The sequence below is a fragment of the Triturus cristatus genome, chromosome 7, assembly GCF_964204655.1.
Source record: "Triturus cristatus chromosome 7, aTriCri1.1, whole genome shotgun sequence".
In the NCBI taxonomy this organism is placed as follows: Eukaryota; Metazoa; Chordata; class Amphibia; order Caudata; family Salamandridae; genus Triturus; species Triturus cristatus.
The window spans coordinates 207911386-207936085 of record NC_140590.1 but is presented as its reverse complement, the minus strand read 5'-3'; the positions used below and the strand labels follow the sequence as shown (position 1 = coordinate 207936085).

Sequence of the window (24700 nt, the reverse complement as noted above, 5' to 3'; positions counted from 1 at the left end):
CGGCCTCTTGCAGCTTACTGTGTTCCTACAGCTTGAACAGTAAGTCAGCCTTATTACTTATGGAGTCCACTTCTTTGTCCTTGTTATAAGAAAGAGAAACTGTCCAATCTGCTAGGCCATTCTCAGGTCACAGACAGGCAGACCAGTTCTCTTCTGTCCTTCCACAGGTCCAGATATCGTTCTGTGGAAGGTACTGGGGGTGCCACATTTAGGCCTGACACCACTGAGTGAGACTCCTAGCTCCTCCGTAAACAATGGGGTAACCATTCCCAGGGGTAACTCCACCCACCTTTCCAGTATTTCAGTGTGTGCCACACTGCAAACAATCCCTCGCTACCTAAAAACAATGTGGAAGAACCTTTCTTACCCTGTGCAGAGCTTTCTTTACACACATCAGAGGTGTAGCCATTAAAATGAGCAACCCCTCTGTGGTCACTCTACACGTGTTCTGGAACCAGGTTTCAGTCCGGACTGAAGGCGGTGGCTAGCTGGCTGACAGGCAATTGCCTTCAGCTAAACGCCACTAAAACAGAGGTGATGGTCGTCGGGAAGGGAGTGGAGCTGTGGGGTGACCACTGGTGGCCCTCAGAGTTGGGACCTACTCCGATCCCGGTATCGGAAGTGAAAAATCTGGAGTTATGGCTGGATTCGGGCCTCTCCTTTGTAGGCCATACTAAAAGAACCGCGGCCTGTTGTTTCGGTCTCCTGAGAGGCTTGAGACCTGTTCTCAAGTTCTTTGACGCCCCGACCAGGCAGCTGGTGATCCAGGCTACTATCATCTCCCGCCTGGATTACGCCAGCTCTCTCCTGGCCGGGGCTAACCAGGCTGAACTAACCCGCTTACAACGGGTTCAGAATGCTGCGGCGAGGGCGATCGTTGGCTTGCCCAGATTCTGCTCAGTGACAGGTGTCCTTCGCTCCCTACACTGGCTTCCGGTCAGGAAGCGCATCCTCTTCAAGGTATTGTGCCTTGCTTTTAAAATCTTGCGAGGTACAGGCCCGGAAATCCTGTCGAGTTGTCTGTCTTTCTATGTCCCTGCCCGTAGCCTTCGCTCTCAGGGTCTGGCCCTTGCGGTGGTTCCCAGATTCAGGCTTAGCCGCATGGGAGGCCGCTCGTTTAGGGTAATGGCTGCGTCAGCATGGAACTCCTTGCCTGTTGAAATCCGCGTGCTGGAGGACCTTCTGACCTTTCGGAGGGCTATAAAAACCTTCTTGTTTTAGCTGTTTCTTAGTATCTGTTTTTAGCCTGTGGTTGTGTTACGTGCTACCTTGTCTCTCCGCCAGGACGCTCCTTGGCTGGAGTATCTGTGCGCACAATAAATAGTCGTAACATAACATAACATAACATAACTCAGTTCATACTGGGATTGGTGACTGTCTGGCAGGGGGAGCAAAGGAATTCCTGCTTAGACATCAGCCAACATTTGTCTGTGACAGATTAGGCCTCTTTAAAGTTAATCAAGTTCCTGGGCTCAGTCCACCTGCCATCCTGTCATGGAAAGAACTTCACATATCCACCCGAAAGGCTTTTGCATTGCTCAGAAAAATGTTTTTTTTGCATCATCAATGGGGTTATGAAGGCGTCAGATGGCAGGTAAACAAACAGATGATAGGTGGACAAATGGAGACTAGGACTTTAGCAAGAAAAATTTAACTTTATAAAAGTATCTTTTCCAGACTATATAGTGTAACAAATATTTTAAAAAGTCCAAGAATTAATTGTGTATCTGTTTCTTAGGCAGAGATAGCATTAATTAATTTGTTATTGCATGCCAATGTTTTTCCCTGGTTGCAAGTGGGAGTATGTCAAGCCCTAAAGGTTCTTCTTTTAGGTTTCATCAGGAGGGGCAGTCCTTCTTCTGTCATCCATAGGTCCAATAGTGTTCTTAGGAAGGTACCTAAGTATGCCCCATTTATACCTGGCACTAGCATGTTTCTGGGGGTTATTCCTGGTCCCTCCCTGATCAGTAGAGAAAAGGTTCCATGGATAGTCCTGTACTATACTTTCCCACCCAAAACCAACACAGCATAACCTCTCTCCCTCTGTGCAGAGTTCCCTGTACCCACCCAGAGTGTGAGGCTATTGAAACGGGCAAACCCTCCCTCAGGACACTCTAAAGCGGTTCTAGGCCAGCTCTCCCTCCCTTTGAGTTAGGAGCCAGCCTGACTAAGAAGACAAAAGTTAGACAAGTGTAACATTAAATTCTAATTTGTCCTCCTTCTAAATCCACCCTGTCTTAGAGCTATTAAGGCCTACTTTAGGGGTGAGTAATATTCAACTGTGTTACTCTATTTGGTCCTGGAACTATTAGGTGACTTGCAATATCCTTATAATCTATAGTGGGGGTACATTATCTCTCATATTATTTATACCGCTGTGACTGGAGGTGATTTTGCGATTGCTCACAGCAACCTAATTTGAAACATTACATTACACGTTTCTGAACATTTGCTGCCTTCTTGGTCCATTGCCACTTTGCCACTGGATTCAAGCTAGCCTGGCTGATTAAGGGTGTTACCCAAAAACTGGTCCCAGGATGTTGTTTCTGGTTCAGGGAAGACCTGGATTGGCAGTTGGGGCTGGACTGCTCCCATTAGGCACTGGGTCAAGACTGATTTCAATATAGCTGTGTTTGAATTGAAGTGGCAAAGTGAGCTAAAGAATGATGATGGATTCAGCCCAGAGCTGTGACTTGGGATGAGAGCACTCCGTCCATCATCTCCTTGTGTGTGCCTTCTTGGCAGTACCATCTGTTATATTGCTTTTCTGATTGACTATTGATGCTGTGCTAGCACTTCCTACCTATTCTTCTTTTTTTGTTACATAACTTCTCTAATGTTGATTTGCACAGGCAAACATGATTGGAATGTTGATCTTCTGCATCTAATCCACCTCTTCATCCATTCCCTCTTTCACTGTCCTTCTCTCTTTTTTATTATTTTTATCCCTCATGTCCTTTATTTTTGGTTTATCTATGCTCCAATATAAAGAGAGAGTTGGAAGCAGAGGGAATCATTTGGTAAGACCACTGTCATTCAGCTTAAACTAGTTTTTGCTCCTGTTCTTAGCAAGTATGCCTCTGTGGTACAAGGTCTCACTCTGATTACCTGCTGACGACCACTGTAGATGTGTTAGAAATTTGTAACCCATCTGGAACCTGGGAAGAGTCCAGAACTCATACATAGAATGGGTAGCTGCTCTGCTTGTATGTCTCTATGTATTTGTCTGTGCCTGCATCTTGCTTTGTGTGATACCATGTTAAATTTGGTACAGGTTTGTGTATGTGTGTGTGTGGAATCATTTCTGCATGAGTGTTCTTATGACTATGTTGTAGTATGTACTTAAACGTTCTTGTATTTGTTGGGGTTTGTTTACATGTGTTGACATGCATCTGTTAATGTATGTGTATGGATGCAGGCCTGGCTGTGTTTGTGTCTCTGTTTTTGTGCTTCCTGGTGTTTGTCTTAGTCTATATTTTGACATTTATTTGAGAAGGTATTTGTGCATTTGTATATAAATGTGTTTCAATGGGTTTGTTATCTGAGTGTGTGCCAGTGACATCTGCAGTGACTCGTGAGTTAAGGCTTTGAATGCAGCTAGACCCACTGATGGCTTACCATCCTGATGCCTGTATAAGCAGTACCATAACATTAGCAAGTAGCACTCCTTATTTACAGTGCCTAAAAAACTGCAAAACTTGCATTTGTAAGTGTTGCATGAAAAGAACAATATATCTCATCTCTTACAAAAATGTCCACTATGCAATGCAAACATTAAAAAGCACAGCTATCTGCTCCAGCATAATATATATTCCCATAACAGCAAGAAAAGATCACCTAATTTACATACCAGAATTTAATACTTCAAATACTCATTCTAACAGTCTCAAATTCTCCAACATGAAGTCCATTACCCTGCAAAGTGACCTTGATAATGACCCCATTCTCTGCACTTTCACACAAACTCCGGCTTTGTCCTCAGACTCTGATATTGCTTGAGCCCTCACTGTATTTAACCCACCTACTCTCTTTACAGCCTATGCTACTCCTTTAAACCCGCATCCATATACTCACTAACAAATTCATCCATCTATCTATCCATTCCTGAAACGTATTCATCCATATATTAGTTCAATAATTTACTGATTCTTATCTTACAATCAACAGTCCACACTCTAATGCAGACAAATGTGCTGAACACTGCAAAAGCAATCTATGATCAATGTCACTGGTGAATTCAGATCTTCTCGTCATTGTACTTACCTTTTACACAAATTATACAAATATATCACATTTCATATTGCTAGGCAATAGTTATTATTGTATACACCATATATGCATGACCATTCTTTTCTATTCTATTCTAGGTAATTTAGAGTGTGCATAGCTACTTAATGTGGCCTCCCAGCACCAAACCAGCCAACAAGACTTCACCTTATCAGTGAATCCATGTACTAGATTCAAGGTAGACACAACTCAGTTAACAATCAGACATGCCTTTAACAGGTTCCTGAAGTTTAATTCATTTTCAATTTTGCGCATCCTAATCATAAAATAATTCCATAGCTTGGGGGTCAGAGAGGAGAAGGAACAACCTCCGCCTCTTGCTCTACAAATTTTTGGAGTCACCATCAGCAGTGAGTTTACAGACCTCAAGGCGCTAGCAGGTGTATAGGGCTGCAGTAGGGACTGTATCAATTGAGGGCCTTTTATATGGTGGGCCGTCTTGGAGATACAGAGATACTTAAATTGTATCCTCTGCTCAATTGGTAGCCAATGTAAGGAGGTCAATGAGCTTGATGCTGGAAACTTTCAATAGGAGAGGAGTAGTATCATTTTGCACTACCTTTAGTCTTTTCACTGCATATTGTGGATAACCTAAGTAAAGGGAGTTTCCACAGTCAAGGCACAACAGAACAAGCACCTCTAAAATTAGCATTCTAGAGGGGAAAGATAGACCTAATATTTTTCGGAGCATTCTGGGCATGCAACACCATTTCACGGCAACCTTCCTAGCTTGAATTTCTAAAAGAGTGAACAGTTCAACCGGATACCTAGATTTTTTATGGAGGTTTTGGGGGGTAGGAGGATGTCCTAAAGAATCTGGCCAGCATACTAGAGGCCAACTGTTTGATGTTATTACCATCCACCATGACTTCCATTTTATTACAGTTAAGTTTAAGGCAACAACTGGCCATCCAAATATCACTTCCTTTAGGAAGGGTCCACGTTGATGCACTTTTGAGCAGTTCTCTGGAGTGAGGGACAGAACTATTTGCGTGTCATCCACATATGTAACTATGAAGAGAACAAAACTTGAACAATCGGTGCCAGAGGGAGCACATAGGGCCCGATTCACAGAACTAACTTAAGACAAAATCCTAAACTTACTACCATTTTGGTATTCACAGAAGGCACTTATTCATTTTGGTATTCATAGAAGGCACTGACTCATTTCGGTATTCACAGAAGTTAGGAGTCCTAACTTTAGGACTCCTAAATGCTTTCTGTGAATAGGCATTTAGGAGTCCTGAAGTGAGGAGTCCTAACTTTACTACTCCTAAACTGAGAAAAATCCTAACTTTAAGACTTTCGGTATTCACAGAAGGCATTTAGGAGTCCTAAAGTTAGGACTCCTAACTTCTGTGAATACCGAAATGAATAAGTGCCTTCTTTGAATACCAAAATGGTAGTAAATTGGTGACATGCTTCATCATGGGGTTCAGCCAGGGGTGCCTTATGCACCTCTGGTGTGCTTCGACGCTTGTCTTAAGGCGGAGCAACAAATTTCCGACTAAAGGAGTGAAGTGATTTGGTGAGTGAAAATCAAAAAAAGGGGGGTTTTTAAAAGTCATGTGTCGTCTACCAGAACATTTTAATAGTGGCAAGACAGAGACGAATTAAAAAGTGAAAAAGGATAATGACTCCTGACGTTTAATTGGTCAGGTTTATCCTATAGATAATCAAGTGGTCGACATGTTTCAGCTTGTCAATGTATTTCACTAAGCTTTCATCAGGACCTAATTATGAAAAGGCACCTGGGCGGTATAAGCACGCTAAGGCTTACCCTAACCTCAGGTGCAAGGAACCGATACACTCACGGTTTACAGTAGAGGTCTTCCACTGATTCGAAGGAAACCTCGTGTATCTGTAAAAAAATTGTGTACAAATATTAAGATCAACATACAAGGAATATTCAATGTGTATGTAACATATGTCAGATTGAGTGTCAGTGAAGTTATTTTTCCTTATTGTTTGTTCGATTCTGGGATGATTTCTCACCCCATTTTAATCGATCTTCCTTTGACAGTGCCTTTTTTTAACGTGATCAACACTGACTCAATAATCTCATCCCAAGTCTAGACTTTTGATTTAATGTCTCAACCGTCTGTTTACTTGAACTTGGGTATGTTTGGTACACAAACTAAACTACAGTTTTCTAAAATGTATGGAAGCTGTTGTATATTACCATGGGTCATGTAAATTGCAGGGACTAAACAATTGATTCCAACTTGTGCCATGTCTGACACTCAATCTGACGTATGTTACATACACATTGAATATTCCTTGTATGTTGATCTTAATATTTGTACACAATTTTTTTACAGATACACGAGGTTTCCTTCGAATCAGTGGAAGACCTCTACTGTAAACCAGGAGTGTATCGGTTCCTTGCACCTGAGGTTAGGTTAAGCCTTAGCGTGCTTATACCGCCCAAGTGCCTTTTCATAATTAGGTCCTGATGAAAGCTTAGTGAAATACATTGACAAGCTGAAACATGTCGACCACTTGATTATCTATAGGATAAACATGACCAATTAAACGTCAGGAGTTATTATCCTTTTTTACTTTTTAATTTGTCTATGTCTCGCCACTATTAAAATGTTCTGGTAGACGACACATGACTTTTAAAAACCCCCCTTTTTTTGATTTTCACTCACCAAATCACTTCACTCCTTTAGTCGGAAATGTGTTGCTCCGCCTTAAGACAAGCGTCGAAGCACACCAGAGGTGCATAAGGCACCCCTGGCTAAACCCCATGATGAAGCATGTCACCAACTATGTTGGTGAGTGAGGGTTTTACTTTAAAGTCAGGTTGATTTGGTCTCTCTGGCACTGATTCTATCAATTAGGAGAATCACCGTTTGGTTGATTTTCTCTCTATTTTCACACTCTTTCGTTGTTTTTCATTGATCCTGGGGGACTAAGAGTGTAGCTCAACCCTCTCTCTCTTGTTGTTTCTATTGAGTCACAATGATACTGTCACACCTTTCCTAATACTCAGTAATGTTTCTGGGAGTGAGGATCTGCTATTAAAAAGATAAGAAAATGGCCAGAAATAATAATGTTTCAACTCATTATTGCTAACATTTACCAGACATGCCCTAAATACAGTGGCAATGTCTGCAGTCATGCTAATACAGCTGCTGATCTTGAAGGCATATTTACACGTATTACTGGCAAACATAACAAGCTTCATATCTGGGGGAAATAGTAGAAGTGGTATTAATACTTACCGGTGGCTTGTGTAGGTGCCAGTGTCAAGGCAAATACTGTAAGAAAAATACAGAAATGTGATGTTATGTTAATTAGAGTGTAAATAAACCATGAGCGTTACCTCCCATGTCTCACATGAGTGGAGGGGCAGGTGCAGCTCTAGGCAGCATGACTTTGACCTTCAGCCAACATGAATCTGACAGAGAATTCAATTTGTTGCTGTAAAAGTGATCCCTCCACGTTATCCTTATTGTATGTATGCTATGAGTGATGCCTGTATCTGTGTCGATCAACACTATGGGACTATCCACCCATACAAAGTGCCGCCATCACCAAGTGAATATGTACAACCTGGGTTACTTTTCAAACACTTACATTTGCATATTTTATTAATTTGTCTTAAATCAGGCCATTTTATGTATGAAGCTTGTGTGGACCCTTGCGGTTGATTTCAATGCTAACTGTATATCATAATTAGCTATCTGAAAAATAGAAACAAACTTTCAGAAATGTCAAGTGTCCTCTGGTGAGGCCATTCCATACCTGTAACTCAGTTAGTAATAGTTATGTAAGGTGCAGGTTTCACAATTTTGGATCTGAAGCATCGCTGTTGATTGATGTAGATATCTGTGGAAGAGGTTGCCACTAAAGATGAAAGGCCATACATTTTTGTAGACCATTAACAGTTCACCAGTGAATTTCTCCACATTACTGAACCAAGGATGGGGATAATTCTTCCTTGAATGATTCATGATGTCGTGAAGTCCTCCTCCAGGTACAATTTGGTCTATCTCCTCCCTCTGGCTCAGCCTGTACCCATTTGTGTTCTGTGATAGATTATTTCTCATTCAGTTATTAACTAACTTGTCATTTTTTAGTTTTCTGGATTTTTGTAAAAAAGCAAGGTTGCTGAGAGCCTCCAGGGCTTTTCTTTCCTGGTGATATTACAGTAAGTGCCCTTAGGGAACAATTAGCATTTGAACCCAATTCTTGTTCCCCCCCAGGGCTCTTTGGTATTATAGCAGAGGCCATGATCGTTTGCACAGCCCCTTCCATGGATTGTGTCAGAACACATTTTTTTCCAGTGTAATTTTGAGGAGGAATTCCCTCATTTGCAAGAGGGCATGGACAATGGGCAATGCAATTGAGGAAACACTTTGCTTCCAAGTCCATGCAGTGTCACCGATGTACGTGCAGATGCAAGGGAGCTGGGGGGTTGTTCCTCATAGTGGGGAGACGGGCGTGCAACGGTTGGCCACCTGCAGGTGAGTGCAGTCATTCACTACACCCACCAACAGAGGGCTCCCTGCCCACCTTTACAAGTGAGACCAGGTCTGTTTCCACAATAAAAGGAGGACTGGCATCTTAAAAACAGATGCTAAGGGATAATTGCTGCACCCCCTTTCTATTTGAATCTTCCTTTGTCAGTGTGTCATATTTTATGTAGGTAAATCTGTGAGAGTACACCTTCTGAAGTACATCAAATGAAAACCTTAGTTGATATATTTCCTAAAACAGGACTGGAAGATTGTGCACTGAAAGTGCTCATAAGTGTTAGGTAGGTATGTGAAATGGTTTCACTGTAAGATATAAATAGATATTCTAGCATCATACAACAAGAAAGCTTGATTTGAAACCTGATAAAACTGTGGTTATTTGAATCGTTGTATCTCACCCATGAGCAGAATAAGGTCCTTATTTTCCATTGTGAGCGATGGCAACAATCTTAATCTGAAAACAAGAGTAAGGTTCACAATGTTAAGTGTCAGATTGACATGGCTATTTCATACCCATAAAATATATATCTTTCTTACAAAATAAACGTGAATGCTCAAGCTAGCAATTATATGTTCTGTTCTTATGTAGGGGAAAAGTATCTTGATGTTGGTAGTAAAAGTATTACATTTTAAAAAGCAGATGCTGAGTAACATGTTGATGTAACGCTTTTATCAAGCACAATTACTGTATATCATTCTATGGGCATTTATGAAAGAATTTTCCATATGTACTTGAGAATCATAATAGACATCACTTTTAATAAATAAGATCATTTCAAGATGTATAAAGGGATGTTTTAAATGAGGTGTAATTCCCCACCTATCATGGATTCAATCAAAAGAACTTCTTTCATGGGAGTTATTTATCCCCATTGATATGCAATCTTAACTATAGAGGTTGTCGACACAAACATACACTGACAGTTGTTTTTACAAATATCACAAACGTATACATAAATACAACCACAATCTAATTTATGCGATGCCAACCATCTAAATTAAATTAAATTACACCACTTTGCACATAATTGAAAAAAAAAGTCGTACATTTTCTAATAACAATCTTCTTAGGTCAGTAGTCTGTCTTCACTTTCTATTGATATCACTTAAGCCAATCAGGACTGATATTACATAAATAGGACCTGAGCACTCTGGTTAGGTAACATTCAGGATCGGAGAGACCAGAACAGAGGCTACAAGCTGCAGCTTAAGTAAGTGACTGAGACGCAGACAGTTATTTTTCCAGCCTAGCACAAGGCTTAACTGAGGTGATCTTTTACTTTAGATTTGGGTTCATTCTTTGCGTGTTTCTTTTCTTTTCTTTCCCTTGCTTAAGGAGGGCAGCCTACGCATCTCTTCCACAACCCTATGTGGAACACTTTAGTGATTTGTAAAGGTAAAGCATCCATTTATAACAGCCGAAAACTCTGCCCAAAATGGGTATTTGCCATTCTTTAATACCCACGATTTCTAAACTAATGACAACCTTAGAAAATGTGTGTATATGTGTTATTTCAAAGGGGTACTCATGGGAACAGTCCAGCGTGACATGCCAAACCAGGCATTCCCCGGACTGGAAACAAGCATCCTGGGACTGGTTTTGGAGTAACACCCCTCACCCCCAGACGTGAGTACCGTGCTCGCAACGCCACCTTATTCAAGCTAGCCTGGCTGATGAAAGGTGTTACCCTGAGTTCGGTCCCAGGATGCTTGTTTCTGGTCCATGAAAGACCTGGACAGGCAATTCGGGCAGTACTGTTTCCATAGGGAATACTGTCAAGACTGAGTTGCATATGGCTGTGTCTAAACTGGAATGCATACAAAAAAATGATGGATTTAGTCCAGAGCTGTGACTGGTGTTGAATGTTTGATTAATTCAGCATTCCATCCATCATCTGTTGTTTTAGCATTTGTTGCCCTAATTGCGAAGGGTATGGCAAGACGTGGGTTCATTGCTCACTACACCCCCAGATTCAAGCTAGCCTGCTGATGAAGGGTGTTACCTCGAATCCGGTTATAGGATGCTTGTTTCTGGTCCAAGAAAAACCTGGCCAGGCAGTTCGGGCTGGACTATTCCCATGGGGGACAGGGTCAAGACTGATTTGCATATAATTGCTTCTAAACTTGTATGAAGTGGCATGCAATGAAAAAATTGATTTAACTCAGATCTGTGATTGGGGATGAATGTTTGATTAATTCAGCATTCCGTCCATCATCTATTCTTTTTGTCTTTGTCACCCTACGTGGAAAAGGTATTCCCTATGTGGGTCCTGTGCTTGCTGCACCCCCAGATTCAAGCTACCCGGCTGATGAGGGGTGTTACCTCGAATCCAGTCCCAGGATGCTTGTTTCTGATCCAGGGAAGACCTGGCCTGGCAGTTCGGGCTGGGCTGTTCCCACGGGAAATATGGTAAAGACTGATTTGTATTTGACTGGGTCCGAACTGGAATAGCTTGATGGACCTAAACCAGATCTGTGACTGGGGTGAATGTTTGATTAATTCAGCATTCCGTCCATCATCTGTTCTATTTGCATTTGCTGCCCAAAGTGGGAATGGTAGGCCCAGATATGGGTCCCATGCTTGCTACACCACCAGATTCAAGCTAGCCTGGCTGATGAGGGGTGTTCTGTTTTTTGCATTTGAAGAAACATAGCAGCATGAAATCAAAAAAGTGCAATAGTGCAAATCGAATTACTGTGCATTTAATACAATAATACTGTTCATATATTATATACATACCATACCCAATAAACTTAATAAGGTACATATCTAAACCATGTTATTCATAAGAGCAGCTAGAGGTACCCAAACAGCCGTATACCTCCTAATATTTCGAACCCACCAAGCACATGCCCCCTTAAAGTAAAGGCTCTTGTCATCTTCAATTTGTTAAGCCAGGTTTTCATCATTGGGACATTAGATGGTCTCCAAAACTGGAGGATTAGACATCAGGCAACAGATAGGGCAGCTGATATAAAATATTGCATATATGTATTTAGTTTCAAGTTGTGTAATTTGCCACGATTAGTGTTCCCTTTATCCTTTTGTGTACATCTTAAACACTGGTTCGGGATAGCCAGGAACATTTTGTGTATTGTCTGTGGTTTATAATATGCTATCCATCTTGAAAGTAATTCCATTCTTTTTAAATTAGCTGACCGCAGGGATTTATACCCCACCCTGGAAATATGTTCCCATTCCCTGACAGTCACCCTACTCCCAATTTATTTATCTAACGTATTTAAATAATCAAGGATCAAAGATGTAATTTAGGGGTCTCCAACCTTTTATGTAACCAGAGCTACTAATGTTAAATGAGATTATCCTGAGCTACTGATAATATTAGTGTTGTAATTGTGAGCACCATCAAAGATTATCTGAGTAGCCACCCTAAGCAAGAGTACCAGCAGTGATCGTCTCAGTGCATCTGGCAGTGTTGCCAGCAGCAAGGTAAAAAAAGGCTTTGTCAATTTGGAAGCCTTTGCATAGGGAATACCGATCAATCGATACTTGGGTGCCGATCACGATCCTGTAAAAACAGGGTACGAACCGTCGGATGGAGCATATTCTCCGTCCGATGCGTACCCGGTCGTAAAAATATACAAACATGGAAGTACGATGCGCACGGAAATACCATTTCCGTACGAATCGTACAAAACCCCGACAGACGAAAATAAACATACAAATGTTATCCGGGAAAGCACCGACGTGACGTCGGGACGCACGCAGCTGCCATTCACGAACCAGGAATTACGATTCGCACCGACGTCATCCCGCACGGAGAATATTTTCCGGCAGCCAAAATCTGCCGGGAAATAAGGACGACACGAACAAGGAGTACCTGCACGCGACGGACAGACATGGACCCGAACCTACGTGTCATCCTTGCCCTCATAGCAGTCGACCTCCTCTACAGGTTACGACGCAGACGCCGCAGAAGGTCAGAACAACAAAGGGAGGGGGGAAAGGGGGGGGCAGGACCAGGGGCAGGCCACAAAACCCCCACCAAAGTCACACAGCACACATGCCCTGGACATACCTGACCCCCAGGCCCTGGTCACTACGAGGGGGTTGGGGCGTGTCCAGCAAAGCCAGCGTCCGCCACAACGGAAGTGCTTGACGACGTGAACCGGAAACACAACAATACAGGTACGTCCCGTACCCACGCCTTAAGAGCGTGGGTATGAGTCGTACCCCGCCCACACCTACGTCACCCCAACAATGGCGGGACGGCTGTACCCACGTGGCAAAGGCCTGGGTACGGCCCGCAGAAGCATTACATAGCGTGGGTACGGATATGTACGGACCGTTTCCCCACCCCCGTATGCATGGAGCGTACCCCCACCCCAACCGTGTAAGTACAACCCGTACCCTCTCCTGCATACGTATGGAGCGTACCCCCCACCCCAACAGTGTAAGTACGACCCGTACCCTCACCCGCGTACGTATGGAGCGTACCCCCACCCCAACAGTGTAAGTACGACCCGTACCCTCACCCGCGTACGTATGGAGCATACCCCCCACACCAACAGTGTAAGTACGACCCGTACCCTCACCCGCGTACGTATGGAGCGTACCCCCCACCCCAACAGTGTAAGTACGACCCGTACCCTCACCCACGTAAGTATGGCGCGTACCCCCACCCCAACAGTGTATGTACAACCCGTAACCTCACCCGCGTATGCATGGAGCGTACCCCCACCCCAACAGTGTAAGTACGACCCGTACCCTCACCCGCGTACGTATGGAGCGTACCCCCCACCCCAACAGTGTAAGTACAACCCCTACCCTCACCCGCGTACGTATGGAGCGTACCCCCCACCCCAACAGTGTAAGTATGACCCGTACCCTCACCCGCATACGTATGGAGCGTACCCCCCTCCCCAACAGTGTAAGTACGACCCGTACCCTCACCCGTGTATGCATGGAGCATACCCCCACCCCAACAGTGTAAGTACGACCCGTACCCTCACCCGCGTATGCATGGAGCGTACCCCCACCCCAACAGTGTAAGTACGACCCGTACCCTCACCCGCGTATGCATGGAGCGTACCCCCACCCCAACAGTGTAAGTACGACCTGTACCCTCACCCGCGTACGTATGGAGCGTACCCCCCACCCCAACAGTGTAAGTGCGACCCATACCCTCACCAGCGTACGTATGGAGCGTACCCCCCACCCCAACAGTGTAAGTACGACCCGTACCCTCACCCGCGTACGTATGGAGCGTACCCCACTACCCCAACAGTGTAAGTACGACCCGTACCCTCACCCGCGTATGCATGGAGCATACCCCCACCCCAACCGTGTATGTACGACCCGTACCCTCACCCACGTATGCATGGAGCGTACCCCCACCCCAACAGTGTAAGTATGACCCGTACCCTCACCTGCGTACGTATGGAGCGTACCCCCCACCCCAACAGTGTAAGTACGACCCGTACCCTCACCTGCGTACGTATGGAGCGTACCCCCACCCCAACAGTGTACGTACGGACCGTACCCCCACCTCGTATGCATGGAGCGAACCCACACCCGTGTATGTTCTAAGCGTACATATCCTGAAATAGGAGGGGTGTGTGCAGAGTCCTCCCAGCAGTTCCCAGACACAGGAGGGGTGTGTGCAGAGTCCTCCCAGCAGTGCCCAGACACCGGAGGGTTAGGTGTAGAGTCCTTCAGCAGTGCCCAGTCACAAGAGTGGTGTGTGCAGAGTCCTCTCAGCAGTGCCCAGACACAGGAGGGGTGTGTGCAGAGTCCTCCCAGCAGTGCCCAGACACAGGAGGGGTGTGTGCAGAGTCCTCCCAGAAGTGCCCAGACACAGGAGGGGTGGGTGCCTAACACTCCCAGCAGTGCCCAGACACAGGAGGGGTGTGTGCAGAGTCCTCCCAGCAGTGCCCAGACACAGGAGGGGTGGGTGCCTAACACTCCCAGCAGTGCCCAGACACAGGAGGGGTGTGTGCAGAGTCCTCCCAGCAGTGCCCAGACACAGGAGGGGTGGGTGCCTAACACTCCCAGCAGTGCCCCTGCAAAGAAAAGGGTGGAGTACCCACAGATCCAATGCCCACAAATGTCAGTCAGGTGCACAAAGATCCTGCAGTACATGTACCACATGTGTGCGAGGCTGGGAGTATACACATGCATAGCGCCAAAAAGAAAACATGTACACATGAAGTCATGACAACAGTCTACATACACAAGTACAGTGACCACCGAGGACGCCACAAATGATGCAGGTGGAGACATCGCTCAGCATGCATGGCCCAAGTCGAACGAGTCCGTCACACACCCAGCCAATGTAGACACAGCTCAGCACCACATATTGGAAAGACCCTGCAGGGAAGATGTCAGGTTACACAGAGGAAGGAACACCCCTTGGGACGATGTCACCATGCAGTAACTGCTTACATGAACAAAGTTATGTAGCCAACAGCTTGTGATGGCACACAGATACCAGGATCCACCCTATGACCAGCACAAGACTACAATTCCCACACACCCAACACATTATCACCACCCAAAATAATGGGGCAGGTCGACCAACAGCAGTACCAGACAGACAGTAGTGTACTAAGGAAAAATAAATTGCTTTATTCAGCATCCAAAAATCAGTTTGTCCCTTGAAAGTTCAAAATGTACAATGCCCATAGGGCAATCCAAAGTTCACATCCAGGTGGGGGACACAGTGGGACGCGTGTCCCCTAGCTTGCCTGCACAGTCAGACTCCTTCGTCTTCCAGAGCGGGGAGGGCATCATGTGGGAGGGAAGGACCAGGCACTGCAGGGACATGAGGGTGAAGGGTAGGCGTCGTGGGTGCAGGGATGGAGCAGGGCCAAAGGCGGAGGCCAGGATGGCGCTGCACACCTTAGCAAGGTCCTCCAGCGACTCCCCTGCACCCGAAGGAACCGCAGGCCCCAAGGAGGGGGGAGCGGAGGGATGGGTCGCAGCGCCACTGGGGGAGGGTGTGGACAGGGGGGGACTCAAACACCCTGACCGGGGACTCCCTTGACCGCTTGCGGGGTGGTGTCGCAGTGGGGCTCAGGGACAGAGCGGCCATGAAGGAGTCTTTGCCGGATATGTGGCCAGGAGAGCTGAGGGGAGGGGATTTGGAGGGAGTGGATTTGGTGGAATGCGGACTCCCACTCTGGCTGCGTGACTTACGTTTGCCCCCTGACTAGGGGTGGGCGGAATTTGCGTAATCGCGTTACACAAATCTCTGCGAAACGGTAAAAAATCTCCGCGAACACGCAGAAATTCCGTGAACACGCGGAATTGCTTGTTCGCGATACTTTTTTCCTGTTCGCGATCGCTGTTTGCGTGCTCGGGGTGAAATATCTCGCGAACACGCATATTGAGAACGCGAACAAGCAAAAAATTTCGCGAAGTCGCGGAAAGCAGATTTTTGGGCAATTTCGCGTTCTCCGCGGAACGCGAAATTACCCAAATTCCGCAAATTCCGCGAACGGAACGGAATTTGCCGCCCAGGCCTACCCCCGACCCAGTGGGTGTGCCTACTTCACCCTGTGTGTGCGTGCCAGGAGGTGTGCGTATGACCTTCCCTGCTGGTGTGGTGCCTGTGTCTGTTGTGGTGGGTGCATGCTGACGTCTGGGTGTACGTGGGACAGGCATGGGAGTGGGAAGTGTGGATGGGTCAGGGGTAGGGGGTTGGACGTAGCGCTGCAGGAGACCCACTGCTGCAGTCAGTGTCGAGTCAATGGACCTCAGCAAGTTGCGTTGGTCAGCCTGCGATGAAAAAATGCCCTCCAAGTATGCCTCCATGTTGTTCAGCACTTGGCTGTGGCCATGGAGGACATTAATCATCGCAGCCTGACCAACCTGCAACTGCTGCTGGATGTCCACAGACTCGGCATTGGCGGCAGCAGTGGAGACAGGGGCAGGGGGTGCGGTGCCTGGCAGGAAGGAGACATGTGGTGACCGGGCACGCTGGGAAGGGACATGAGCAAGTGGGAGGCGGCTGATGGCAATGGAGGGGGCGGGGAGAGATGTTGTCCCGCTGTCAGCTGGTGGTGCAGCCTCCGCCCACTCGGAGAGCTCAGCCTCGGACCCGTCAGCTTCATATTCTGTGGTGGCAGTGGACAGGTCCTCCGCCTCACTCCCCTCCGCCTCAGTTCCACTCGATGTGCCAGCCAAGATGTCACCGCTGGCACTGGTGCTCGGTCCCTCCGCTTGGTCTGTGCTGATGTCTCCCTCCGTGTCCCCCGACGATGCTGTGGGCAAGGTGAAGAGACAGGAATTAATCATACACCTGTATACATATGTCACATGAGTCCAATCTACATAGGTTACAGTGCATAGCCTGAAAAGAAAGATCAGTAACATCTACAAAACAAGGTACACGCAACACACAGTTGGTTGACCCACCATGCCACTGAAAAACCATGGAGAGCATGACACAATAGCAAATTACATGAAATGGAGTTTGACAGAGGAGCCAGGCCCTGGGGACAATCCAGCACTGCATCTGCACCACACAGCGTTGCCGAAAATAGGGATGAGCAGGGACCATATCCATGAACTTGAGGCACATGCTGCATAGGTAATACTGAAAACAGGCCCACCATGACTGGCTCACTGCACCTTGAGTGTATGTCCAGACAAACATCACACACTGGCCAGACCTAGCAAGGAGACATCAGGATTTGACATGTAGGCTTTGCCCGCACCAACCACCCCCTACATGAGACAATTTGTTGAGACACAGGAAGCACTTACATCTCTTAGTCTGGGTGAAATACACAGGGGCTGCATAAATGCAAGATTGGACGCCAAATACCCAAGGTGCGCCTGTCCAAATAATCATGTACAAATGGTCATCATCAGATGATTGTAACAAGACACACAGGCACTGGCCACCGTGAGTATGAACAAGGAAAATAAGGTCAGGCTGTACAGTGGACACTTGTACTACATTTTACGTCAATATACATGGTGCCAGGGGACAATGGCACAGAGCACAACCTATGCTGTAGACACTGAGAGTGTCCACGTTATGTGATGACACACATGACACCTAGGAAAATATGCCCCAGGGGACAGTAGTGCCCACACAGCTCCATGGTCCTGAATGGGAATGACTGCAACACACGCCACCATCCCTGCACTATGCGTATCGCACACTCATGCACATCATGTCACAGGCCACAACATAGGACATGCGTGCTGTAAGGCATGACACTTGAGAGACTAACTCCCATGTCTGGACTCAGCATCAGTGCCAGCTGACATGGAACCCACATGTACTGAACTGGACAGGGCACAGGCAAGGTCCCAAAACCTGTTACACACCACCCCCACACATGATGCTACAGGCATAGTTCACGTGGAGAAAGTGCCAGCCTACATTACCTTGTGAAGGAGTGACTACAGACAGACCAGGGAACACATTGCAAGGAGGGGAAGGGAGGCAGGAGAGCACCGCTATACTGTGGGTAACTGGATCTGCACAGCACCTTTAAACCCTGGCAGTGTATCCATGCAACTGTGCACTTACAAATGCTGGTGACACACAACAAACACACATGTACCTACCCCCTTCCTGCTGCTGCTTCTCCTGTAAGCGCCTGTCCAAGTCTGGAAATACCACCGCCAGCACACGCTTGTGGATGTGGGTCAGACGGCGGCGCCCGCGGTTCTTATGGGTCTCAGGTGAGTCCCCCAGCAGGACCCGTGCGATCCTCCGCGTCCAGCACCGGATATCCTGCCAGCGTTTCCTCACCTGGGCCAGGCGCCGCTTGCGACCCTCCGTCCTCCTCACGGCACTGACGGCGTTCATCCATATCTGCTTCTTGGCAGAGGCGCCTACCTGTGAGGATGAACAAGTGACACTACATCAATACACCTGGCACATGTCACAGAGACACATATTAGAACAAATTTGCTGTTTACAACAAGGCATAGTATGCATCCAACGCATTGCACCTTTGTCATAGGGACATGATCCTCTGGGGAAGGGCAAAAGCAGTACGTGCCATTGAAAGTACACAGGTGGAAGGAGGGCAACGACACAATCAATGATCCAGGCTCACACTGTGCATCAGAAGGTACACCAGGCTAATGTGCAGCACCTCTAAGCAGTCACATGCCACAGGCCACTGACGCTGCCGCAGCAGAGTACACAGACACACACAGGCACAGGACATTCACCTGCCATTGCCAAATGCAGCGACAAACCTCACTCTGCACATGTGCCACTAGACGGGGGGACTCACAGGTGTGGGGCTGGTTCTGCACGTCAGACACACAGCACTGCTCCCTGCTCACATCACATGGGCAGGGTATATCCATCCCTCATGCAGCCCGGGTGCCACACTCCACATATGCACCCACCCACATGACAGGGGACTTACACACACACCGATGTCCAGGGTACGAACACATCATGTGGACACTCTCAGCACAGGTACACAGAACTAACACACATCTGTGGGTACAATCACCTGTCACACTGGGCTGAACACATAAAAAATGAGGACTGTAGAGGCTACATTCCCAGGAGGACAAGACAGGCAGAATGTGGCATGCACCATGCAGTGATTGTCACAGTAAACACAATGCAAGTGAGGACGGCAGACATGCACCACAGCATGCACTGGCTGGGAGACATCAGGCATTCCCCCCCTGGGACCCTCCCTACAGTACATAGCATGTGTGTCACACCTGGACACAATGCCAGAAGTCACAGTCACAAACAAGGGACACAGTCTGTGCTAGTAGACTCTGCACTCACCTGATACCCTGGTCGCCCATACAGCAGGGGGTACTGTGGGAGGGTCACATCCAGCAAAGCCAGGTTCTCCTCCAGGGTGAAAGGCTGTGACCTCTCCACAGACCTTGACATGGTTCCAGGGAATCAGTAGCAGCAGCTGGGTCGTAGAATCCAAAGATGTGCAGGCAAGTGCTCCCTCATGGGACCTGGCTGCCTTATATCTGCCTTGCTGGCCTGTTTCATGCACAGGAGTACAGAGTGATTGGTCACTCACATTTGCATCCTATGTTTCCTCCAATCCCTTCAAACCTACCACAGTCAGTGGGTTCTTATTGTGTTTTTTTCTTGAGCATGATGTCAACTCCAGAACCACTTTGCAACAAAGTAGATTCATTCAAACTGACTACTGCTGTACACCTGCTGAAAAAAATTCAAACTTTAAACTTGGTCTCCATGACAACCAGCATGCATGTAGGCCTTTATACTTGTCCCTTATGTGTCCCCTATGTAATTTGGAGTTTCACACACAGGTACGGTGCGTACCGGGGCCCTAGGGCACCTCAAATGCATAGCAACGGCCCGTACAGGCGTGTGTACGGTCCGTATCACTATGGGTGTGCTCGCGTATGAGTACCCATCGTGATAGTGAGCGTACGCACGTGTGTACGGTCCGTACCACTATTAGTACGCATACGCGAGAACACCCATAGTGATAGTGAGCGTACGCACGCGTGTACGGTCCGTATCACTATGGGTACGCATACGCGAGAACACCCATAGTGGTTCAGACCGTACACACGCGTGCGTACGCTCACTATCACTATGGGTGTTCTCGCGTATGCGTACTCATAGTGGTACGGACCGTACACGCGTGCGTACGCTTACTATCACTATGGGTGTTCTCGTGTATGCGTACCCATAGTGATACGGACCATACACGCGTGCGTACGCTCACTCTCACTATGGGTACACATACGGCAGCACTCCCATAGTGATACGGACCGTACACACGCCTGTACGCTCACTATCACTATGGGTGTTCTCGCGTATGTGTACCCATAGTGATACAGACCGTACACACGCCTGTACACTCACTATCACTATGGGTGTTCTCGCGTATGCGCACTCATAGTGGTACGGACCGTACACGCATGCGTACGCTCACTTTCACTATGGGTGTTCTCGCGTATGCGTACTCATAGTGGTATGGACCGTACACGCGTGCGTACGCTCACTATCACTATGGGTACACATACGGCAGCACTCCCATAGTGATAGGGAACGTACACAGGCCCTCTGAGCGAATGTACGGTGCCTTTCACACATCACAGTGGTGACAGGCAGCACACAGGAAGGAATAGGGCTGACATACTTGTCCATGGATGGACATAAAGGCATTGTCTGGGCAGTACTACATGTGTGGGGCACAGGTGTGAAAGGCTGTGATGTGGCACATTACTCCTGAGTCGAGAAGGCACCAGATGTATGATGAGATGTGTACAGATGTTATGTGTGACGGTGCAATGTGTGCCAGGCATGCCCTTAACTCCTTTGGCATGTGTGCATGTTGTACTGCACACTTGGGATGAGCGTCACTGGCATGGCACAGTCAACAGCACACGCAAGTGTCCCCTGATGCCCGCTACAGGGGTTACCACACCAGACATGTGACTACCCACGGTGCATGATGTGTCTATGTCATGTATGTGTGGGGTGTTCCCATTAGCTTGATGTTGGTGCTCCCTCAAAAGCATCAGCTGTTGCAGCAACCAACATGTGTCTGTGTGTAGATGGACATGGCACACTGTTACGCACACCAGGCCACATGTGGTATCGGATGTGAGGTGCATATGTATGCATGGGACACGGAGTAGTGTAACAAGGACATGTCTGCATCCTCTCTATGAATGTGTGGTGAGTCATTACATGTACACCTTATTGGCAAGGTGTGTGGGCTGTCCTAGTGTAATGTCATGTGACCTGTGGCTCTAGTGTTCCGCTACCAGTCTCTGAAATCGACATCCTACTTCTGCTGATGTGTTGATGTATGTCACTCCTGTGTTGCGTCTGGCTGTTCACTTACACTGGGACACAGCTAATCCCATGCCATGGCATGTGGAGGTTCACAATCTCCGTGTGTAGCTGGGTCTTGGTAGGAGTGTCACCTGGCAGCCATACGTGTCCAGGGCATGTGGCACATACCTGACTCCGTATGTCACATATGTGTATTGACAGATTAACATGTGCTCAGTACAAATAAATTGTTGTTGTAGTGCACTCACTCTTCCTTGTCACTTCCAAATTACTGCAGAGCGCCGCCTCTTCCCCGGCCAATTCCGGACTTGGCTGACATGCGGGAGAATGACTGTATCTGGTGCTACCGCTTCCCCCAACCGTTGATTGAGGAGTTGACGGCGAGGCTGGCACCACACCTGCAACCGCTGCACAGGTATCCTACGGCACTGACACCCAAGCTGAAGGTAATGGCAGCCCTACATTTTCTTGCCACGAGTACCTTTCAATATACCATAGCTCATGTTGGTGGCATGTCCCAGAGCATGTTCAGCCGTGTGCTGCATGATTTCTTAGAGGCCATGTTGCTTCACCTGGATGAGTTCATCCATTTCCCAACTCCTGAAATGTTGACTGGGGTCAAGCGTGGATTCTATGCCCTGGGAGGGATGCCCCATGTCATTGGGTCCATAGATGGGACACATGTGGTGTTGGTACCACCACAGGCACAGGAGGTAGCGTACAGGAATCGCAAGCACTACCACTCCATCAATGCCCTTGTGGTGTGTCTGTCCAACATGGTGATTTCACATGTCTGTGCTTGTTTTCAAGGATCAGCACACGATGCCTACATCATGAGGCGTAGCAGGGTGCCTGAAATGATGACGCAGCTGCGCAACGAACGAGCATGTGTTGTTGGTGGGTACACTCTGTCTGTCCTGTATTTTGCGTAGACTTCCAGCACGATCACTTCTCCTGTCCTACTAATGTGCATGTGGTTTCCATGTAGGGGATGCTGGCTATCCCAACATGCCCTGGCTGATCACACCTCTCCGCAACCCCATCACGCCGGCCCAGCTCCGCTACAACACCGCCCATGGCCGGACAAGGCGAGTGATAGATAGGACATTTGGCCTCCTGAAGAGCCGATTCAGATGCCTCCACAAGACCGGCGGCGCCCTCCCATATGCCCCGGCGAAGGTCTGCAAAATCTTCATGGTCTGCTGCATGCTGCACAACATGGCAGTTGAGAAAGCTGTGCCACTCATCCTGGATCAAGATGATCAGGACCATCCACCCGTGGAGGACGAAGGTTTTGGCAATGGGGCTAGTGATGTGGAGGATGTGGTTCCGCAAGAGGACATCCGGAGTCGGCTAATACGTGACTTCTTTGCTTAGTGGTGAGTACCAGTTTGGTCCCCGTGTGGCATGTGTTGCGATGTGTGTGTCCATCTGCATGTATGGCACGTGAGTCAGAGGTGTGTGTGGATGTAAATGTAAATGTAAATGTATGGATACTTGTATAGCGCACGACTACCCGGAGGTCTCTCGGCGCTTGTACGAATACCGCTGTGGAACCCATCCTGGCTTTTCCCTGTGAGGCGTCCACTCCTGGGCACCCCCAAGGTGAAGGCCAGGCATCCTTAGCGTTGTGGGGGCCGTTGTGGAGATTAAGCAAGCTATTGCCCAGAGTTGCAGAGTGGGACTCCATGATTAGAATGGCACCGAGGCGAGAATTATCAGGTCCGTGGAATTTTTTTGAGCCCGAGACCCGCCGAGGCGGGGAATTGAACCTTGGTCCCGGGCTAGACCTCTGCATCAGGGTCTGCCGCTCTAATCATTGAGCCACACTTATCCACTGTGTCACTGGAGTGATGGTGCCAGTGATGAGTGTATTTCCACAGTCATAATTGTGACCTAGCATGTTGTCATCCTTACATGTGTCGAGTACATGCACATGCAAGTGGCTGTGCTTTTTGTGGCTGACTTCTTGTGTGTCTCTCATCCCCAGTTACTTGCGCATGCCGTCTGCTGGTTGCATTGTTGTGGCACTGCTATTCCTCATGGACACGTCATCGTGTGCTGACTCAGCGTTACACGCACGGACAAGTTTGGAAGTCTCCTTAGGGTAAGGGATGCATCAGGGGTGTATTGGGTGTAGCAGTTGTTTATGATGTGTGCACACTGCCCCTGTCGATGTTTGGTTCCTCTGCAGACATGTCGCATCACCATGGGACACATGACATTCAGCTGGGTACACCTGAATAGATGGTCAGACTTGTTGACAGTCATCAGTGATGGGATTGTGGATTGTGATGATGGCATCAATGTGTGTTACACTGCCCTTGGACACATACGGTTTGCATTGGCTTGACATGGTGTGGGACTTCCACATCAGAGGATCAATGGTGTATGGCAGCCTCTCCGTGAGCAGCAGGGGGTGTTTAGCTGTTAGCCGACACTTGTGTGCCAGTTCCATGGCTATCACGCATTTGTGCTGCAGAAGGGGGGTTCCAGTGTTGGACCCACATGTTACTCCATATGACCTGTTCTTGTGTACTCCGAGTTGCCTCTGCATTCCCGAATACATGCATAATAAAGGTGTCCCTATGCCTCCAAGGTGCCTCTTCTCAGTCAATGCTGGTGTGTTGCCACGGTGCATCCGGCATGTCTGGCATGGTTTTCCGTGATAGTGGCTATGTGTCTATGTGTAGAGTAGCAAGATGCAAGCTGTTTGTGTGGGATTAGACTGTGTATTGTGCATGATGTCCATGACTGTGTGTGTATTGTGACATGTGCCATCCCCATGCATCCAACGTTGGCCAGGCCACCATTCTCTGCATCCACCTGACTCAAGCTTGCAGGACATGGTTCTGCAACCTGTCCACACATTCCTGGGTGCCCCACAGGACACTCCACATGATCCCTGACCTCTGCGCATGGCTGTCGCTGTACTCAATATGTCTGTCGGCACGGTTGTGCGGCCACCCCCTCAGCTGGTTGGGCCAATCACGGGTGTGTATGGTGCTCCATGTCTGTCTTGCCTAATACAATGTGACCCATGTGTGTCCTGTGCCAGACTCAGGCCCCAGGGTGTGGATGGTTGAAGTCAAATGAGAACTCAGGCATGGTTAGACTTTACAAGACACATGTAAGGTAATAATGGAAAATGTAGGCATCTTCTCTTTA

General features: G+C 47.7%; 1 protein-coding gene across 1 annotated transcript in view; it reads right to left on the bottom strand.

Annotated features, from left to right (window-relative positions):
• The window catches only part of LOC146809229 (uncharacterized), a 117162-nt gene that overhangs the window by 13725 nt on the left and 78737 nt on the right, over positions 1-24700 (bottom strand). Inside the window, exons 2-3 of the mRNA XM_085614845.1 lie at positions 9173-9228; positions 7518-7553 (exon numbers count right to left, since the gene is read on the bottom strand). Coding sequence (XP_085470971.1) covers positions 7518-7553; positions 9173-9203 — 67 coding nt within the window. The 5' untranslated portion in view covers positions 9204-9228. The remainder of the gene's footprint in view (positions 1-7517; positions 7554-9172; positions 9229-24700) is intronic.